Below are 17,402 nucleotides of genomic sequence, written 5' to 3' on the forward strand. Positions count from 1 at the left end.
TTGCCTTGAACCAAAAGGGCACACCACATAAAATGAAGCTTTGGTCTCTGATACCCATGCAACGTAAAAAAAGGATGAAGAACTCTTAGCATCTCACACACTCCTGCAAGTTCCAAATTGATTGATCTTCAAAGGGAGATTAGGCAAAACTTCTTGTAATTAGGAATACAACAAGTCTATTAAGCAGAAACATAAACCCATAATCAAACTTTAGATCAGGCACATACAAGTATGTCACCTTTCTATCCCAAAAATAGACCCAGAAAATGCGTAGGTCTTTTTAAGACCTTCCATTTTGTTATTCATGTTTTCCCACTAAATATAAATGACTGAATACACACATTTTAGGAGCGCAATGTTTGAGAGCATTTCATTAATTGGAATGGTTCCAATACTGCCTTCTGACTTAGGGTGCTTCTTGAGATGCTTCATTTAGCATGATGCCCTGCAATAGCACCAGTAACAATAAATGTATTTCTATAGACGGTGATTGACAGAGCTGAATTTCATGTCCCTTTATTGGACTAGCAGGTTTTCTGCAAACAAGATTGACTTCCATTAGGAAACATGGGGTTTCATGCTAGGGATCCATCATCAGAGAGAGGTTCAGGTCAACGGATGTAGGTAATAGAAATGTTGTATTTCGATATTATACACAAAAGCCATCAATATAAAAATAAATCAGTGATTCCCTAAGAGAGCTGAAAAACATTACTGTCTATTCCATAATTAGAACTTGTGACCTACAGGTTGCACACATCCCTACAGCGAACATCTTATTTACCAATTCATTATAGTGTCATGTTGGCAGAGTGGTCCATGGGTCCCAATACTAAAATAGCAGAATGTGTTGCAGGTCAGGATTAATTCAGAGCTATTTAACTTAATGGTTTGTGACATCATTTATTATGTTCACTAGTACTGCACAAAACAGTGTCATTGTCACCCAGTCCCTGAACTCAGCCCACAACATTTCTTATTGGTAAAACAGTTGCTGGTAATGTTAAAAAAGGTCTGTACACTATGAACTACATCTTTAAAAGAGAAAGAAAAATGAGAGATGATCACAGATGCACATGGAACCATATTGACAATGGGTTTGATGACCAATTTAAAAAGGGTATTGAAATGTGACTTCATAGTTTTCACAGATAATATCCACTGTGCCTTGATTTAGGTGTCTCAGTTTTCTATTAACTTGGGAATACTCTAGCTCAGAAACAAGATCATTTGTCAAACTGGAATAAAGAAGAGTGTAATTCAGCACACTTCCGCTACACGTTTCCTGCCACTCCGTGATGCTCGCATCCGTGTGTAGCAGACCTCTGTGAGCGGTTCTCCATTCATCCCGGTAAGCCCGCTTTCAAATTACCCGTCATCTTGGTAGATAGCGCCGCTTAGCTGCGTTAGCTTTAAACAGCCACCAGTAATTTTGGGCGGATTGTTTAAACCCGAACTTTATCCCCCTTTGCTTCCTGCACATATGTAGGAGGCTCCTTGACACCGGCTATTCACCCTCCGTTACCCTAGGGTTCCAGTTACCCGCACACGGCTTCTCCCTAGTTTAGTCTGTCCACCCTCTGGGCAGCGATCGCATCAGAAGCTTGAGCTTTTTTCACGTACTTAGCGCGCGTAAAGGCAACTATTGTTAACCTGAGGTCTATACAGTAATACGACCAGAAACGTAAATTGTTCCCTTAACACACTAATTAACAAGCGTAGTTAGCATGCAGCGCAGTGAGCATTCAGCTTTGTTGGGGGCTCAGGACGTAGTATTAATTATTGGTATTTGAATTTGCAGATCCCTTGACAAAGGCGCAGGCTGGCGCCGAAATGCATTGGGAGGCCATGGGAGGCCAATTTTTGATCAATTAATTGATAATATGAAATGGTTAATCCGTTTGGCTGGATATTAAATGTGAAGTAACATTTGGATGTCGTTACCAAGCATGGATGACTAATAAAGAAAAACTTTGGAATGAATCATTGATAAACTGTGTCATGGAAAATTCATGTTGGTTGACAGCATATACTTGTGCCTAGGTATACAAGTTGATTATGAACTTGTTTTCATTTTGTCTATGATATTTCCCACCCCGGAGTAGAGGGTGTTCCTGGCGCACAGTAACCATTTCTAAATTTCAATCACTCCTTGCAGTGCTCGAATCTTTCAATTTTTTTGGGGTATTTCGATATTATACACAAAAGCCATCAATATAAAAATAAATCAGTGATTCCCTAAGAGAGCTGAAAAACATTACTGTCTATTCCATAATTAGAACTTGTGACCTACAGGTTGCACACATCCCTACAGCGAACATCTTATTTACCAATTCATTATAGTGTCATGTTGGCAGAGTGGTCCATGGGTCCCAATACTAAAATAGCAGAATGTGTTGCAGGTCAGGATTAATTCAGAGCTATTTAACTTAATGGTTTGTGACATCATTTATTATGTTCACTAGTACTGCACAAAACAGTGTCATTGTCACCCAGTCCCTGAACTCAGCCCACAACATTTCTTATTGGTAAAACAGTTGCTGGTAATGTTAAAAAAGGTCTGTACACTATCAACTACATCTTTAAAAGAGAAAGAAAAATGAGAGATGATCACAAATGCACATGGAACCATATTGACAATGGGTTTGATGACCAATTTAAAAAGGGTATTGAAATGTGACTTCATAGTTTTCACAGATAATATCCACTGTGCCTTGATTTAGGTGTCTCAGTTTTCTATTAACTTGGGAATACTCTAGCTCAGAAACAAGATCATTTGTCAAACTGGAATAAAGAAGAGTGTAATTCAGCACACAAAGTTTTATGAAAAGATTGGCAGTTGTGGAAGTTGTGTTGTCAGAAGAGCCCCAAATATTTGTATTTGTATTTAGGTTGGACATGAAGAAATTGTTACTGTAGGAGAGTAGGATCTGCTTACTATGGTTACCCCCACTTTTTGCTGGTGTTTCACTTCATAGCCAGCTTCATAGTCTGGCTGGGGCCCTGCTAACATGGACCCCAGCCTAGCTGCTGCCTCTCTAAATTGATTGCATGTACATAAGGTACACTCCATATTGGTTACTGGGTTAACATTTTGAGTCCCTAGTATATGGTACCTTAGGTACTAAGGGCATAGGTACCCCTGAGGCCTAGCAGGGGCTGACGCATGTATTATGCCACTCCTGGAAAGCCTTCCAAAATGGCACCACAGGACTGCTACTGCAGCCTGGGTAAGATGGTGCATGCACCCCTTACTAAGATATAGGTTACCTATATCTACCTTGTATCACTGACACATATAAACCTATCAGTCACTCCTATGGCAGACCTTATCAATCCTGAAGGCAGAGTGCTTGGTTTTGTGTGAGAGGGTGCCCATGCATGAGCAGGACCCCTCTGCAGCTTTCGGAATCACTTCTCTGTTGCTGTTCTGTGATGTAGACAGACCATACACTCTTAAGTGCATTATAACCTCGTGGTTAATGCTAACTTTGGAATGGCTGCATAGAAACATGTTGTGTTTGGTGTCAGACACTTTGGAATCCTACCGCCCCCCCCCGCCAGTTCTGGCGGCGGGGTTAGAATTCCACCCTTCTAGAGGGAGAAGACATGTACACACTTACCTAACCGGTAATAGTTTAAAAGAGCCCCAGCATCACAAAATGGATGCTGCAGCCACAGACACGAGTCTGACCTCCTGCTGCTGGACGAAACTCCAGCAGGGGAGGCCTGGGCAATAGGTTTCCTGCCACAGGGATGTTTAACCACCTCCCAGACAGGCTTTAGTGTATTTGGGCTGGGTGGGTGCATTCATAGAATGCTTTTCAGACAGTGCTGGGGGCACACTTGGTGTCCCTGTGCATATCCCAGTTCAAACCGGTTACAGGGGCACTCAGTCCCTGCTCTGGCTTGAAACTGGACAAAGGGAAAGGGGTGTAACCACCCCTTCCCTGGATCCACCCATAGGTAGGTCTCTAGAGTAAGTCCAACTCCCTATCTTAGTATAAGTATAGGAACCCAGTCCTTAGAACTTTAGATTACCTTGGACGAAACTCTGCAACATATATCCTGCAACTTCAACATTCTATTTCGACTAGAAGATGGAAGAATCTCCCTTGGGGTCAAGGAGTGACTCCCCTGTTCAAGCAGGCACCAAAGAAGCATCTTGCTGGTATGCATTTCCAAGGATCCCGCCGGATCCCGCCGGATTTGCGACACAGGACATGGACTTCCAGACTTCTCAGAGGCCGACACGCAGCCCTCACGAGTGACGTGGGACCGGAACTCCTGGACACGTGCACATTTGCAAGTGCATCAACTTCCCAAGCTTTCCCGAAGTTGTGCATTGGGCTACTTGTAGTCCAAGCCCCGAGCACCATTTGCCCTGAAGATTGTGGGCCTACACTCCACGAGTGTTCCGTGGGCCCGCTGCTAGAATTTCCGCTCGAGGCTCCTTTGCGATCCCTGGTCTGTCAACTGGTGGATCCCCACGAAGGTAACTCTACTGTTTCTTGGGCTTTCCTGGTTGCTCGAGACATGCCCTGACTCCCCTCCAATGGGTGAATCCCTCAGATCTTGCTGGTCTGCACCAAAGCCAATCTTTGCTGTCTGCGTGGAATGCTGTTGCCAAGGCTTGTTGGGTCCCATGCGGAATCTGACACCGCAGCACTTAACATCCTTCGTGGGACAGCTCGCATCCAGCACCTGCTCATCGTCAGCACCTCCTGGTCCTCGTGGCTGAAGAGTCAAGCTTCACCTTCTTCACCTGAAATTACCTGACCTCGGTTGGCATCTTCTCATCGCCTTTCTGGCCACTAGCTAGTGACCCAGACTCTGTCCCCTCTGCTTTCAGGTTTTACAGATCTTTGATCCACCCTTGGATCCACTTGGACACTTTCGACTTGGTCGCCAGCAGCACTTTGCAGCAGATCGCCATTGAAAACGACGACGAAACCCGACACCAAAAGACACCTATGCACCCAGTTTCCCTGGGTGAGGTAACTCGAGTACTCTGGTGCGCCCATGGGTTGGATATGTGACTATGCTAGAAATTTGGTATCAAGTAAATTTGTGCCTTAAGAAAAAATGTGTTTAGGAGGTTCTGGATTCAAAAAGTCTTCAGATAATATTTATTCAGCCTTCAATGTTCTCAGCAGTTACATTTTGTAAAAGAAGAGGACAATCGGTCTTCATTCATGCATAAATTGCAAAGGTCCGAATGATATATTTATTAAAGATCACTAACCTCTACCATTCACTGAAGAATTGCTGATTCACGTCCAGGAAGTGTCCACCTTCACCAATATAGTTTTAGCAAAAAGTTATAATCTTTTGTGGAACAGACAAGGGGATGAGTGGAAGGCTGGGAATACAAGACCAGGTAACATAGATTTTGAGGTAATGCTTTTAGGATTATGTAATGCACCTGAAGCTTTTCAGCAAATTATAAATTAGATATTTCAGGAATATTTTGATTTGTTATTTATGGTCATGGTTCATAGCTTTCAAGACTGCTTCATGTATAAAAAACAAATTATATGTGGAATATCCTGGGATCGCAACAATTTTCAAGGATAGCTTGACTCCAGTGGCTTAGTGAGCACGGGTCAGATTTGCATATGGCCATGTCTGAACTGGGGTGGCTTGGTGAGCAAAATAACGATGGATTAAACCCAGATCTGTGACTGGAGGTGAATGTTTTGCCATTGTGCAACATTCCATCCATCATCTTGTGTGTTTTGCTGTTCACCCTATGTGGGAAGGGTATGCTCAGACGTGGGTCCCTTGCTCACTAAGCCACTGGAGTCAAGCTATCCTGGCAGAAGACGGCTGATAGCCAGAAACCAGTCCTAGGATGCTTGATTCCGGTCCAGGAAAGACATGGCTTGGCAGTTCGGGCTGGACTGTTCCCATGAAGCACAGGGTCAAGACTGATTTGCATATGGCCATGTCTGAACTGGGGTGGCTTGGTGAGCAAAATAACGATGGATTAAACACAGATATGTGACTGGGGGTGAATGTTTTGCCATTGTGCAACATTGCCATCCATCATCTTGTGTGTTTTACTGTTCACCCTATGTGGGAAGGGTATGCCCAGACGTGGGTCCCTTGCTCACTAAGCCACTGGAGTCAAGCTATCCTGGTGCCATTGTGCAACATTCCGGCCCATCATCTTGTGTGTTAAACTGCGCATGCGACATCATCAGGGCTCTAGATCATGAATTGAGTCAGCAGGCTCTATTCATTCTTCAATTTTGTCTGTGGTACAGCACAATATATGGCAATGTGTGGCTTTCTGTTCCCTGAATTTTTGAGCTGCAATCCCCCACTTCTACTCCGTAGAGACCTCCTGACCACTGTTAACATCATGTCCATCTAGTCGATCTCTACCAGGTGGACTGGAAGGTCTATGCAAGGTTCTGTGGTATAGACCTCTTTAATACCAAGTGCTCACACCAACACTAGAGTTACTTTTAAAGCTGTTACTTACTTACTACTTATATATCGGGCCAATCTCAGCCTGCGCTTTCTTTAATGTTCCCACCAAACATGGTGTAGAACTCAATGTGAGTGCTTGGTATTAAAGAAGTCTAAACCACAGATCGTTGCATAGACTTTCCAGTCCTTGGGGCTCCATGGACAGCGTTTATTGTCTGGCCTTTCTATATATGAGATGAAGATTTTATCTTGACTTCCTTGCTTAAAGAATGACAAGCCTTGAAAAAGTCATCATTACGACAAAACACGTGTCGGCTATGTTTTCAACGATTGACCTGTGTGTTAATACAATTTGGATCTGAATGCTTGAAATTTAAAGTTGGATCTACAAGACTGGCAGTTCGGAATTACCATACCTGTGTAGTGCTCTGGCTTGTTTTGTTTGTATATATGCAAAAGTTGCTTTTTCATATATTAATTTACACTATTGAGGTGGCATAGCGTTGAACCATTTGAGCGCACCGTACTCTCTGTATCCTATATATCTATCTCAGACTTGACAGATGTGCTAGCACTCTTAATATTAACCCTACCACCATCTTCCTCTTTTTTGCCTTATGTAAGGTTATGTTATGTTATGTCATGTAATGTTACATTATGTTATGTTGTGTTATGTTATGTTATGTTACAGCATATTTATAAAGTGCACATACTCTAAAAAGGTTTCATGGTGGTAGAGAAACAGAGGCACAGGCGACTCAAATTGTGTCTGTGCGCCTGTCTGAAAAGCCAGGATTTTAGTAGAGACCTAAAGCTTGTATAGTAGGTCGTCCCTCTGATGTTAGTGGGAAGGGAATTCCAAAGACCAGGAGGAAGCACAACACACCTGGTTCCACCCAATCTCTTCCTGTTGAATTTAGGGACCTCCAAAATATTTTGGAGCGCAGACCCAAGATTGCATTTTGAAATATAATTCCGGATTCCTTAGGTTACAAAAGTTAAGCATTTACTGTGTCATGATTTAAAAATAATACACCCAGTTTTGAAAAGGGTTCTCTTAGAGACTGGGAGCAAATGTAAATTTTCCAGCAGGTTTTTGGTGTGGCAAAATCTAGGCTGATGCCCGACCAATATAGCTGCTTGGTTTTGGACCAGTTGGAGCCTCTGACTCAAATCTATGAGAAGACCCAAATAGGGAGATTTAGCATGTTCAATGTGGTGCATGACAAGGGCAGCAATGATCTGAACGATGACCTCGATGGAGAAGTATTTTCTCATTTGTTCATTTTTCGAAGTTGAAAAAAACAGGACAAAGTCATTGCGCATATCTGTGGCTTCAATAGAAAGTCGTCATCGACTAGAATCCCAATCTTGTGGGAAACATAGATCTTACATGGACTGCACTACACATAGGAAGCTCAGGTGCGGTCGAGTGTAGAAACAACAGTGACTAGGAAACCATGCAAAATTGTAATTCTGATATTAGGAGCTCAGGCTTGTGAAGAATCGTTGTTAGAAAAATCCACTGGAGCCTTAAGCTGATAAGATGGATAAATGTTCAAAGCAATAACTGCAGAGCTCTGTACGGTATAGTGTTGTGAGTTCTGAAATGAAAAAATACTATATACTCTGCTATGGGGAAATTAGAACTGAGGTAATTGCTGAATTTCAAATATGTTATTTTTTTTAAATGTCATATGAATCGAACAGTACGCTGTAGTCTAGACATTATGATCTAATGTTTTCTATCATCTCTTGTATACTGTGACCACCTGCCCTGCTACTGTATAATCAGTGCTCTCAAATAGCTATCTATTACAAGTTAAGGGTGGCAGCACCCAATAGTGCATGATCAACTGTCAAAGAAGCATAAGTGGCTAAAATCAGGGCAATAGTAGTGTGTCCCATCAGGTCTTCTTCGTTGTCCCTTCAGTAGTTTCATGCACTGTTCTGTGAAGACCTATCCCTTCTTAATGGTAGAGATGATGATTCCTAAAATGGTATGCTCAGTGTTGTATGCCTGCATGTTATCAAATACTGTTAAAAGTTGGAATAAACTGATCTCAAATTGTTCATCAATTTATAGAGATATTAGGAAGAGCGTTAAAGCGGACCTTTCATGGCATGCTTGCTGCTGTGTGTGAAAAAAATGATTCACTCTAACAAATAACCATGCTGCAAAGTAAAATTATATATTTTCCTGATTACATAGGGCACATATAACTATGTTTTTTTATTCTTGTTTTCAGGGAAAGTCATATGGATTCCATGGTGCATTCCCTCCTGTGTGGAACCCATTGGCAGTTTTGGATTATAACCACTTATGGAGAACCATAGAGGAAAGGGGAAAAGAGGTATAGTGTTAAAATAAAATGCATGCATTGGATAATAAATCAAAGTCTTTCGTCATTTATTTGGTGGCTTTGTTGAGTGTAAAATTGTATTGAGAGGCTCAGTTGTCCGTTTTACAATTAAAAGTTGACCCGATGACCTTCTATAAAAGGGATTCTTCATTTGCAATTAGTAGATTAATTTGCATTGCATATTTAGATGTTGGTAATGAAACATTATATACACCGTTAGGGGTAACAGTCACATGATCATTCTTTTAAAATTGACATCCCCTGTTAATATAGTAGTTGAGAGTGAGTATTTAGAGGTACACATCAAGTAGCATATTTCTACAAATAATCCGAAGGGTTTGGGTTAATAAATTATGTAGGGGTTTAGGTGAGTAAAAGTCGTAAATGTGGCAGTGAAAAATGACTATTCTCTGATTACTATGCAGAGAAAATCTTGATTTCATTGAAGACATATGGAGGCCAACATGCAATGACATTTATTAGCTGCTCCAACATGTATCCCTTCAAAGAATGTTCATAATTAATAACACATTAGAATGATCATAAAATACAACAAATATTCAGTGCACGGTCTCATCTTCCTCTTTAAGCTGCGATGACACAAAGAATGAGCTGTCTCAAAGAATTATGTTCAGTTCTATGCATTATTGTCTGAAGAAAAGATTAAAAAAACACGAAAGTTGTACTGTAAAGGTGGACTGAATGTCAAGCTAATATGCAGATAAATAACTCTTAATGATAGAATAGTCATTTTCTTCTTCATTTTAAAACATTTGAATATCTCAAAAAAGGTACTCGTCTAAAACATCTTTCCCCTCAGGAGTGAAGAGGGTGTGATAATGTTAGCCTTCGTTTGTTTTTAATGAAATCAAGATTCTCTCTGCATATTAATTGGAGAATCGTCCTTTCATTACGAGACCTGAGGCTACCATTATGCATGTTTGAAGCCATCTAAGGCTATGTTGCTAACATGCTCTACTGGTCTTAAGTAAAATTTTGCAAAAGTGTTTGCATTTGACCAATCAGCTGTTTTTATTAGTATTTCTGGCAGGGAACCCCCTGCCCAAAATACCTTGCTAGCCATGGTGCCTCTTGATGAGTGTGCCCCAAACCTAGAGAGATCTATTCCTGTCTCTGGGCAGGGCTCTGGCCTGGTCATTAGCCCCCTCTACGCCCCACGCATGATAGACCAGCGGTCAGTCGATGTCAGGGGCTGTTTGTTGTGCAAACCTGAGGCGAGAGCAGTCCTGCAATATGCAATCTGGCTCCCAGGCTTTGTTTACGTTTGCGTTCTTGCTGTTGCACCATTTAACATTCACCTTTTATACAGCAGGCTTCACACGATAGAGGGCATATTATTACTAGCTGCATAAGTAGACTTATTTATGATTATTTCTCATTACAAAACCACACGACTTGGTAGTGTAATACTTGAGCTTTGAAATTTGCATAGTTCAGGTCATTGACCCCGGAAGTTCGTGCCTATTGATAATGCACGTATACATTCAATTCATGAATGTGTATTGTAAACTGTTTCAAAGATTCTCCTTTGAATTTTACTTCCCTATCCCTGACATGGTACATAAATTACATTTTCAACGTATGTAAAAAAAAACTAAAAAAGAAGAATACACACACAGTCACAGTAAACCACAATTTATTCCTTAATTGGAGCCCCGCAGCCCTGTGGCAACAGGTTAATGGTCAGCTGTCATGGTAGTCTGTATAAAAGAAAACATCCTATGGACTGCACACATGACCTAAAACAAGACCGGAACCCCTCCGACCTCAATAGTGAGTTAATAATAATATCCAAGAGCCAGTCATGCTGGCCGAGAGTAAAATGGCTTTACCCACATCTTTCAATTGCTTCACTCCTTTTCTTTGACAGAGTGGGGGTCTCCATCCCAAGCCCATAAATAAAAATGTGCACCTCCCTTGAGGCAACACAGAAACGTGCAGAGGCACTAATGGTTGCACCCCGCAGCCTATGTCCTGTAATAAACAGCTATGAAACAAAAGTCATGCCCCCAAACAAAGGCGTCATCAGTTCAAAGCACTCTGCGGCTGCGTATTTTCAGTTATCTTGAACTGCACTTGCTTTGAGGGCTGTTGGCTTTGTTGGTGAGCAATTTTAAGCAGTGATAGGGCAGATCTGATACAAACCAGTATTTGAAGCAAACAACTTGCAAAAGGGAGGGACCAGGAAGACAAATTACCAACTGGCAAGCAAGGAATTTTACAAGACAACCAATTAGACAAATCAAAAGCGATAGGAGGAGTCAAAGCCTACAAAGTACACACAGCAGATCATCCTGACAGTGCTAGCGCTGTCTATGCTTGACCTAAAACCTAAGCAGGGCAAGATCTGTTTGGGAGTGGAGGTAATACATAGTGCACAAGCCACACTGGCACCTAGGCTGCCTGTCTCCGCACGCCACAGCTCTATGCCCAGTGCTACGACACCTAGCGTGCTGCAGCTCACCTTCACCTGAAGGCATACCATGCATGGCTTCCAGCCATCACCAAAAATCATCGTTGTCAAGTCCAGCTGCCTGCTCAGGCTTCTCGCACGCCCCGTTTCCTCTCTACACACCACTTTTCAGCCTTACTGCCGCATTCACAGCGCCTCATTGGGACCTCAGCACTTCAGCAGACTTTCCGGATTTAGGTTGCCCAACTTTTCCAACTCTTCTCTACAGTTCTCCAGACTTCCCTGCTGGGTGGTGATGGCAGAGTGGTAGCAGCAAGGCAAATGCGAGTGCAGCAGGTAAGACGGACAGACGACCCTTCAGTCGGCCCTTCAATTGGCCTTCTCCTTCCTTCTCCCTTCTTCCACAATGCCACCCGACTGCAGGAACACATCTCTATTCAGTCCAACTGACTGAAACACAATGTATCTAGGCCTACCAAGGAAGTATACATCAACACTTGCCATGAACACTAAGTGAAACCAGATAGTCACTGTACTACATTATCTACATTCACTCTATCTCTCAGCAATAGAATTTTTCTTCTCTTCACATTTGCAATTTTGGTGCATTAATGCATCCAGTCCTCATCCCATTAATATCTAAAAAGCTGATTAAAAGCCATACTCCTGAAACAACTGTCCACTCAACTGCATAAGGCCCGCTGATAGTGCTTATGTTCGAGATTATCATCATAGGGTTCAGATCATATGCAGGATTTTGAACTGACCATGCAATGCACTTCCAACTGAAGTAAGTTATGAACCAACCCTCTAAGCACACATGAAGTGGTTGAAGACAAATCTGTGTTAACCTGCCTGTCATAATATGGCAATAAGTATGTGGTGTGGAGGTTAAGGCTTTTGAATGCAATTTTATTGTTCAGAAATAGAAAAGCTATTTCTCAGTGCCCTGAAGCCATGTCAAAAGTAATGCCATTTATCAAGGTAGCCGAGCCAATGTTATACCTCAGAACATAGTATAGACAATATGAGCTGCCCATTCATATCTGGATAGGGGGAAAAGATGGCCAGACACTTACAGTCTGTAGTCAGTGGATGTTCCCAAAGTACCCTCTGAGGTTGAGTATCAGCAGGTGATAAAAAGTAGGTCAGTTGGGATAAGTGATGGGCCAGGTAGTACATATGCATACTACGGAGTTGAAAGCCACCCTCTTTAGGGTCCCCATGTAGCACGCAGAGTTGAGTTGGCGTTTTTCTTCCTGTCCATATAAACTGAGTGATGCGTTTATTTATGTTGTAGGGATCCGAAGGGGTAACATGCCAAAAACATAATTGAATCATGTTGTTGTAACCATTTTGTTCATCTTCATTCTACCCAAAAGGGAGATCTGCATGTCTGACCAGCATGTAAAATGTAGGTCCTTCTTATATATCAAGGGTAAAAGATTGTCAAGAACCGTGCCCTCAAGGCCTCTGTTAAGTAGAATTCCTAGATATTTTATTCCTGAACATTTCCATGTAAAGACGTAAGAGCCAAGTGTAGTGTCATAGTCATGATTTGTCAAGGGGAGTGCTTCACTTTTTGTCCAATTCATTTTGTATCTGGAAAAGTGATAAATGTATCAATCAAGGAAATAAGATGCAGGATAGAGGATGTAAGATGGGCGATAAGAGATCCTGGGTAACTCAGGCTTAACAATATGTAGGAGAATTTTGCATTTGCCTGCTGGGGTGTCATTGACTCGTATAAGAGGGTAGTGATGAACAGCACCTACCAAATGTTCTAGGTCTAACAGATACAGCAGGGGAAACAGGGGTCACCCCGTCATGTGCCTGGGTGTATCTGAAATGTCTGCAAGTCATGGCTGTCAGAGTCAATGTGCACAGCAGGTGTTTTGGGGTGAGCCACTGCACCTTCGGCAAAAAGGAGGGGTCCATCCCATCTCTGCCTATCGTGCAGAATAAATGACCCCATTCAAAGCAGTCAAAGGCTTTTCCCACATTCCGTGAGAGCAGGAGTTTTTCAATCAGGGTAATTTCGGACATGCCAAATTATGTTTGTGAAAAGGCGTATGTGGTTGCGGGAGGAGCGGCCAGATACAAACCCGACCTTATCTTATAAAATTTAGCCTGGAACCCGTCTTCACTAGGGGCTTTATTGTTGGACAAGGAGGTTATAGCCTCTGCGATCGCATCTTCAGTTATCTCCCCCTCAAGGAGTTGGCGACCCTCTTCGGACAGATTGAGGAGGCGAAAGTTCGAGAAAAAGGATTGTTGTTGGAGGAGGTTAGTTGGTGCATCTGATCTGTAGAGAATGCCCAGGAAGTCCGCAACAGTATTGACAATCTCCACAGGGTGGGTCACCAATCTCTGAGAGAGGTCCCATAATGCAGGGATAGCATAACTAGCTTCCTGATGGCATAAATGTGCAGCTAATAGTCTACTCACCTTTTCCCCATTCACAATAGCAGCACTTGAGGTGAAGAAGGGCATGTACAGCTTGTGTCATTACCTACTTGTTCAAGTCAGTTCAGTTCAATACACTTTATTCGATTAGATTAAAATCATAAAAGGACAAGTCATATTTCACTTGTTCTAAACGACATAGAAGGTCTGGTGTTGGATGACTTGTATAACTCTAAATGAGAGTGCAAATCTTAGTCTCCAGCTGAGTCTGGACCTCCTGGGTATGCTTTTCCTAGCCACCTAGTCACACATGAGGGCACCCTATAGAGTAACCTTCCTAGCAGCCTAGAGAACCTGCACGGAGGAGACTGAGACTTCCTTGTCATACAAATATTGGTGTAGGTGAGCCGTTAGGTCACGTTTATCCTCTGACCTCGGAAATCGGGAGAGGTTGAGTCTCCAGCGTTTGTTTTGAGGTAGGGTTGATATGTCCAATCATAAACAACAATGGACCTGTTCAAAAGGTGAATACATTGCTCAGAGACCCTTTCAATCCATTGCAGTCACTCAACTTGATGTGACGGACCAGCGGTTATCCTTATACAGTCTGTACGGGAGGGACCCGGATCACCATTTCATTATTAAAATCAGTTGTGTCTGTGAGTTCTATCTCCCACGGTCTATCCCACCCACTGGTGTGAAATGACCAAACATAGGCAAGAAAGGAAAAAAGGTGAGAAAAGGTTGGCAGTGCCTCATGGGAGTAATACCATGGGAGTAAGCAGACTGGTACACGCCTGCGTCCTCAGGTTCTCATCATCAGCAACCACCAACACATAACACAAATTGTGATAAAGTAAGACAAAGCAAAAAGACAGAGTGCTAGGTGTGGTGTCATGTGCTGCCAATGCACCAGTTTGCTTATCCGGGTGTGCGGCAGTATCAACCCTTTAAGGAGAGGCGGGATCTGAACTGAAACACTGCCCTTCCTAGTTTAAAACCGAGCTAGTCAACACTGGCTATATGAATTTATTCCGTGCTGTGTGTAGGCTCATTTAAAAGCCGACATGTTTTATTGTCAGGGGAACTCAAGGCAATTTCATCAGGGCAAGGGTCAATTTTTCCTCACTGCACCAATGGATGTCTATTTATAATGGTATACTTTGTTATTGCCCCTGGTGGGCAATACTGTAACCCTCTTATCTCACTGGCTGTCACATATGCTGAAAAACGTCAGTCGTAACAACGCTGGTGTCTGGCATTCGCTCAGCACACCAGGTGATTACGTGAGTGGGGGGGCGACCTGTTCTTTACCCCCTTCAGCTCCTTGTTGTATTTGATATGTCCAATGTCTAGTTCAAGGACTAGCAGGCGTGGTCCGAGATTCGCTCAACCTCAATTGCATACGTGGGAAGGAAGTCTAAAGAAGAATGGTTCACAACAAAAAAGTCTATTGGAGAAGAGGTGCCATGTATGCACAATAGAAAGGAGTATCCCTATCTTGGGGCTGTGTTAGGCGCCATGGGTCATTTAGATTATGGTTCTATGTTACTTCCAGTTGTTGTACCTAGCTCTAGACTTAGGCCTTTCCAGGTGTTTTGATCTGTCAAGAAGGGGGTCTTTTGCTAAGTTCCAGGTGCCTCCCATAATGTGCTTAGTGCTCCAAATTCTGTTCATAGTCTGGAGAGAGATGATAAAAAAAGACTCCCAATCTTGATTAGCGGCATAGGGAGAACCCAGGATCAGGACCTGGTCCAATGTTTTGAACTTCTTCTGTGAAATAATTAATAATATCACTGCAACATTTACAAGAGAAAACTGTGCATGGTGGAGACACGATTTATAGTTACTTTAGGACACGAACTATACTTTCTTAGGATATCTCTAAGTGATGACTTTCTTTGGTTTGCTGTGTGTAAATACTAAACCTATTTATAACGTCTCTGTGATATAGTGAGCTATTAGCTCAATCTGTGTCTTTGATGATAGTGTGTTGGACAAATTTGTGAAATAGAATAGCAACTCCCCACTTTTCCAGAGAGAAGGAAGCACCTGAGAGACTAGGGATCGCAGTAGGAGTAAAAAAAGACTACTGCCCACCCAGTCTCCTTATGTTTTGAGGGTGGAGAAAAGCATTTCCTGAAACAGGGCTATGTCAGGGAATTTTGATGCAAGGTATTTAAGTGTCTTTTGAAGTTTAAAGTAATCAGTGACACCATTGACATTGAGAGAGATGATACAAAGGTGTTTGGAGCCCTGGGAAAAGGCCATGGGTCCAGAATGGGGAGGTGGGAAAGAGACAGTGATTCAGGGTGTTGTGATAGACAGTAATCGGGTAGGTGAGGCAAGGAGTAACGTGAAGTACTGGGTAGAGAAAGTACTATCACAGTAGATTATTAAATATTATAAAAAGGTAGAAATAAAACCTACTTATACAGGCAAGTGACCCTCCCGCTGCCTGGCCCCCCCAGATGCAAGAATGTTCAGCCAGGTATCCAGTCCCAGCCTAGTAGGTTACAAGAAACACCACACCATGTTATGTTATGTTATGTTATCCTCCATTTATATCGCGCATGGCTACTCGGAAGTGTCCCGGCGCGATAGCCAAATGGAAGAAGGAGGGAGGGATGGACAGACCAGACTGGGAGCTTACTTAAACAACATCGTTTTCAGGTGTTTTTTTAACAGTCTGAAGTTGCCGGTGTTCCGCAGTTTAAAGGGCAGGGCATTCCAGGCCACGGCTGCTCTGACAGAGAGGGAGCTGCCTCCCATTCTAGCCAGGCGATCCCTGGGGACCAGGGCAAGGCATTGGCCAGTAGAGCGTATCTGTTGGAGCGGCACGTAAAACGTGAACCGACTTCTAAGATTCTGAGGGCCAGACTTGTAAAGTGCTCCATGGACCAGCGTGAGAGCCTTAAACAGTATGCATTGGTCGACCGGAAGCCAGTGCAGATCCCGAAGAAGCTGCCTCGCACTGGACCTTCCAGGCATACCCAGTAAGGCTCTGGCCGCCGCATTCTGGACAATCTGCAGCTTTCTTAACTGATATGCCGGTAGACCGATGTATAAGGCATTAGCGTAGTCCAGGCGTGAGAGAATGAGGGCATGGGTCACCATTTCTTTAGCCATTCTAGGCAAAAGTGGAAGAAACTTTTTAAGGCACTTCATTGTGCCAAAGCACACACCGGCCAACCTGTTGATCTGGGGCAAAAATCTCAATTCCTCACTGAACCATACCCCCAAATCCTTCGCCTGGCTTCCATAGATTTAGGCATGGGGTAGCCTACCAGCCAGATGTCTTCTCTAAAATGGGGGGGGGGAGGATCCTTAAAGAAGAACCTTTGATTTTTCTTCATTACATATTAATTGGGCCTGGGCTAGCCACTTAAACACTCCTGCCAAACAATTTTTTGCCCTCGCTGGGGAGAGATCTGTTTTCTTCCACGTGAAGAGGAGCTGGGTGTCATCAGCATAAGCTATGATCTTGGCCCCCAGCTCCTCAGCCAAATAGACAAGGGGTGTCATATAAACATTGAACAGAAGAGGGCTCAATATTGAGCCCTGAGGAACCCCTGTAGCCAAGCTTCGCAAGGATTAGGTGAAGGGTGGCAGCCAAACACCAGATGAACTACCCTATGCCTTTCCACTGGGGTCTACGATAAAAGTCTACCTATGCAGAATCTGCTCCAGATTGTCTCCCTCACCTCCCCCCCCACCCCCCCACCCCCATAGCATCCATCCTTTTCTGTCTCTGTATCATT

At 43.1% G+C, this 17,402-nt stretch overlaps 1 protein-coding gene across 1 annotated transcript in view; it reads left to right on the forward strand.

Moving 5' to 3' along the window:
* Positions 1-17,402, forward strand: part of LOC144773341 (amine oxidase [flavin-containing] A-like) — a 667,192-nt gene that overhangs the window by 493,948 nt on the left and 155,842 nt on the right. Inside the window, exon 4 of the mRNA XM_078658306.1 lies at positions 8,688-8,792. Within this exon, the coding sequence (XP_078514432.1) occupies positions 8,688-8,792 (105 nt within the window). The remainder of the gene's footprint in view (positions 1-8,687; positions 8,793-17,402) is intronic.

This window comes from Lissotriton helveticus, chromosome 8, assembly GCF_964261635.1.
Source record: "Lissotriton helveticus chromosome 8, aLisHel1.1, whole genome shotgun sequence".
Taxonomy (NCBI): Eukaryota; Metazoa; Chordata; class Amphibia; order Caudata; family Salamandridae; genus Lissotriton; species Lissotriton helveticus.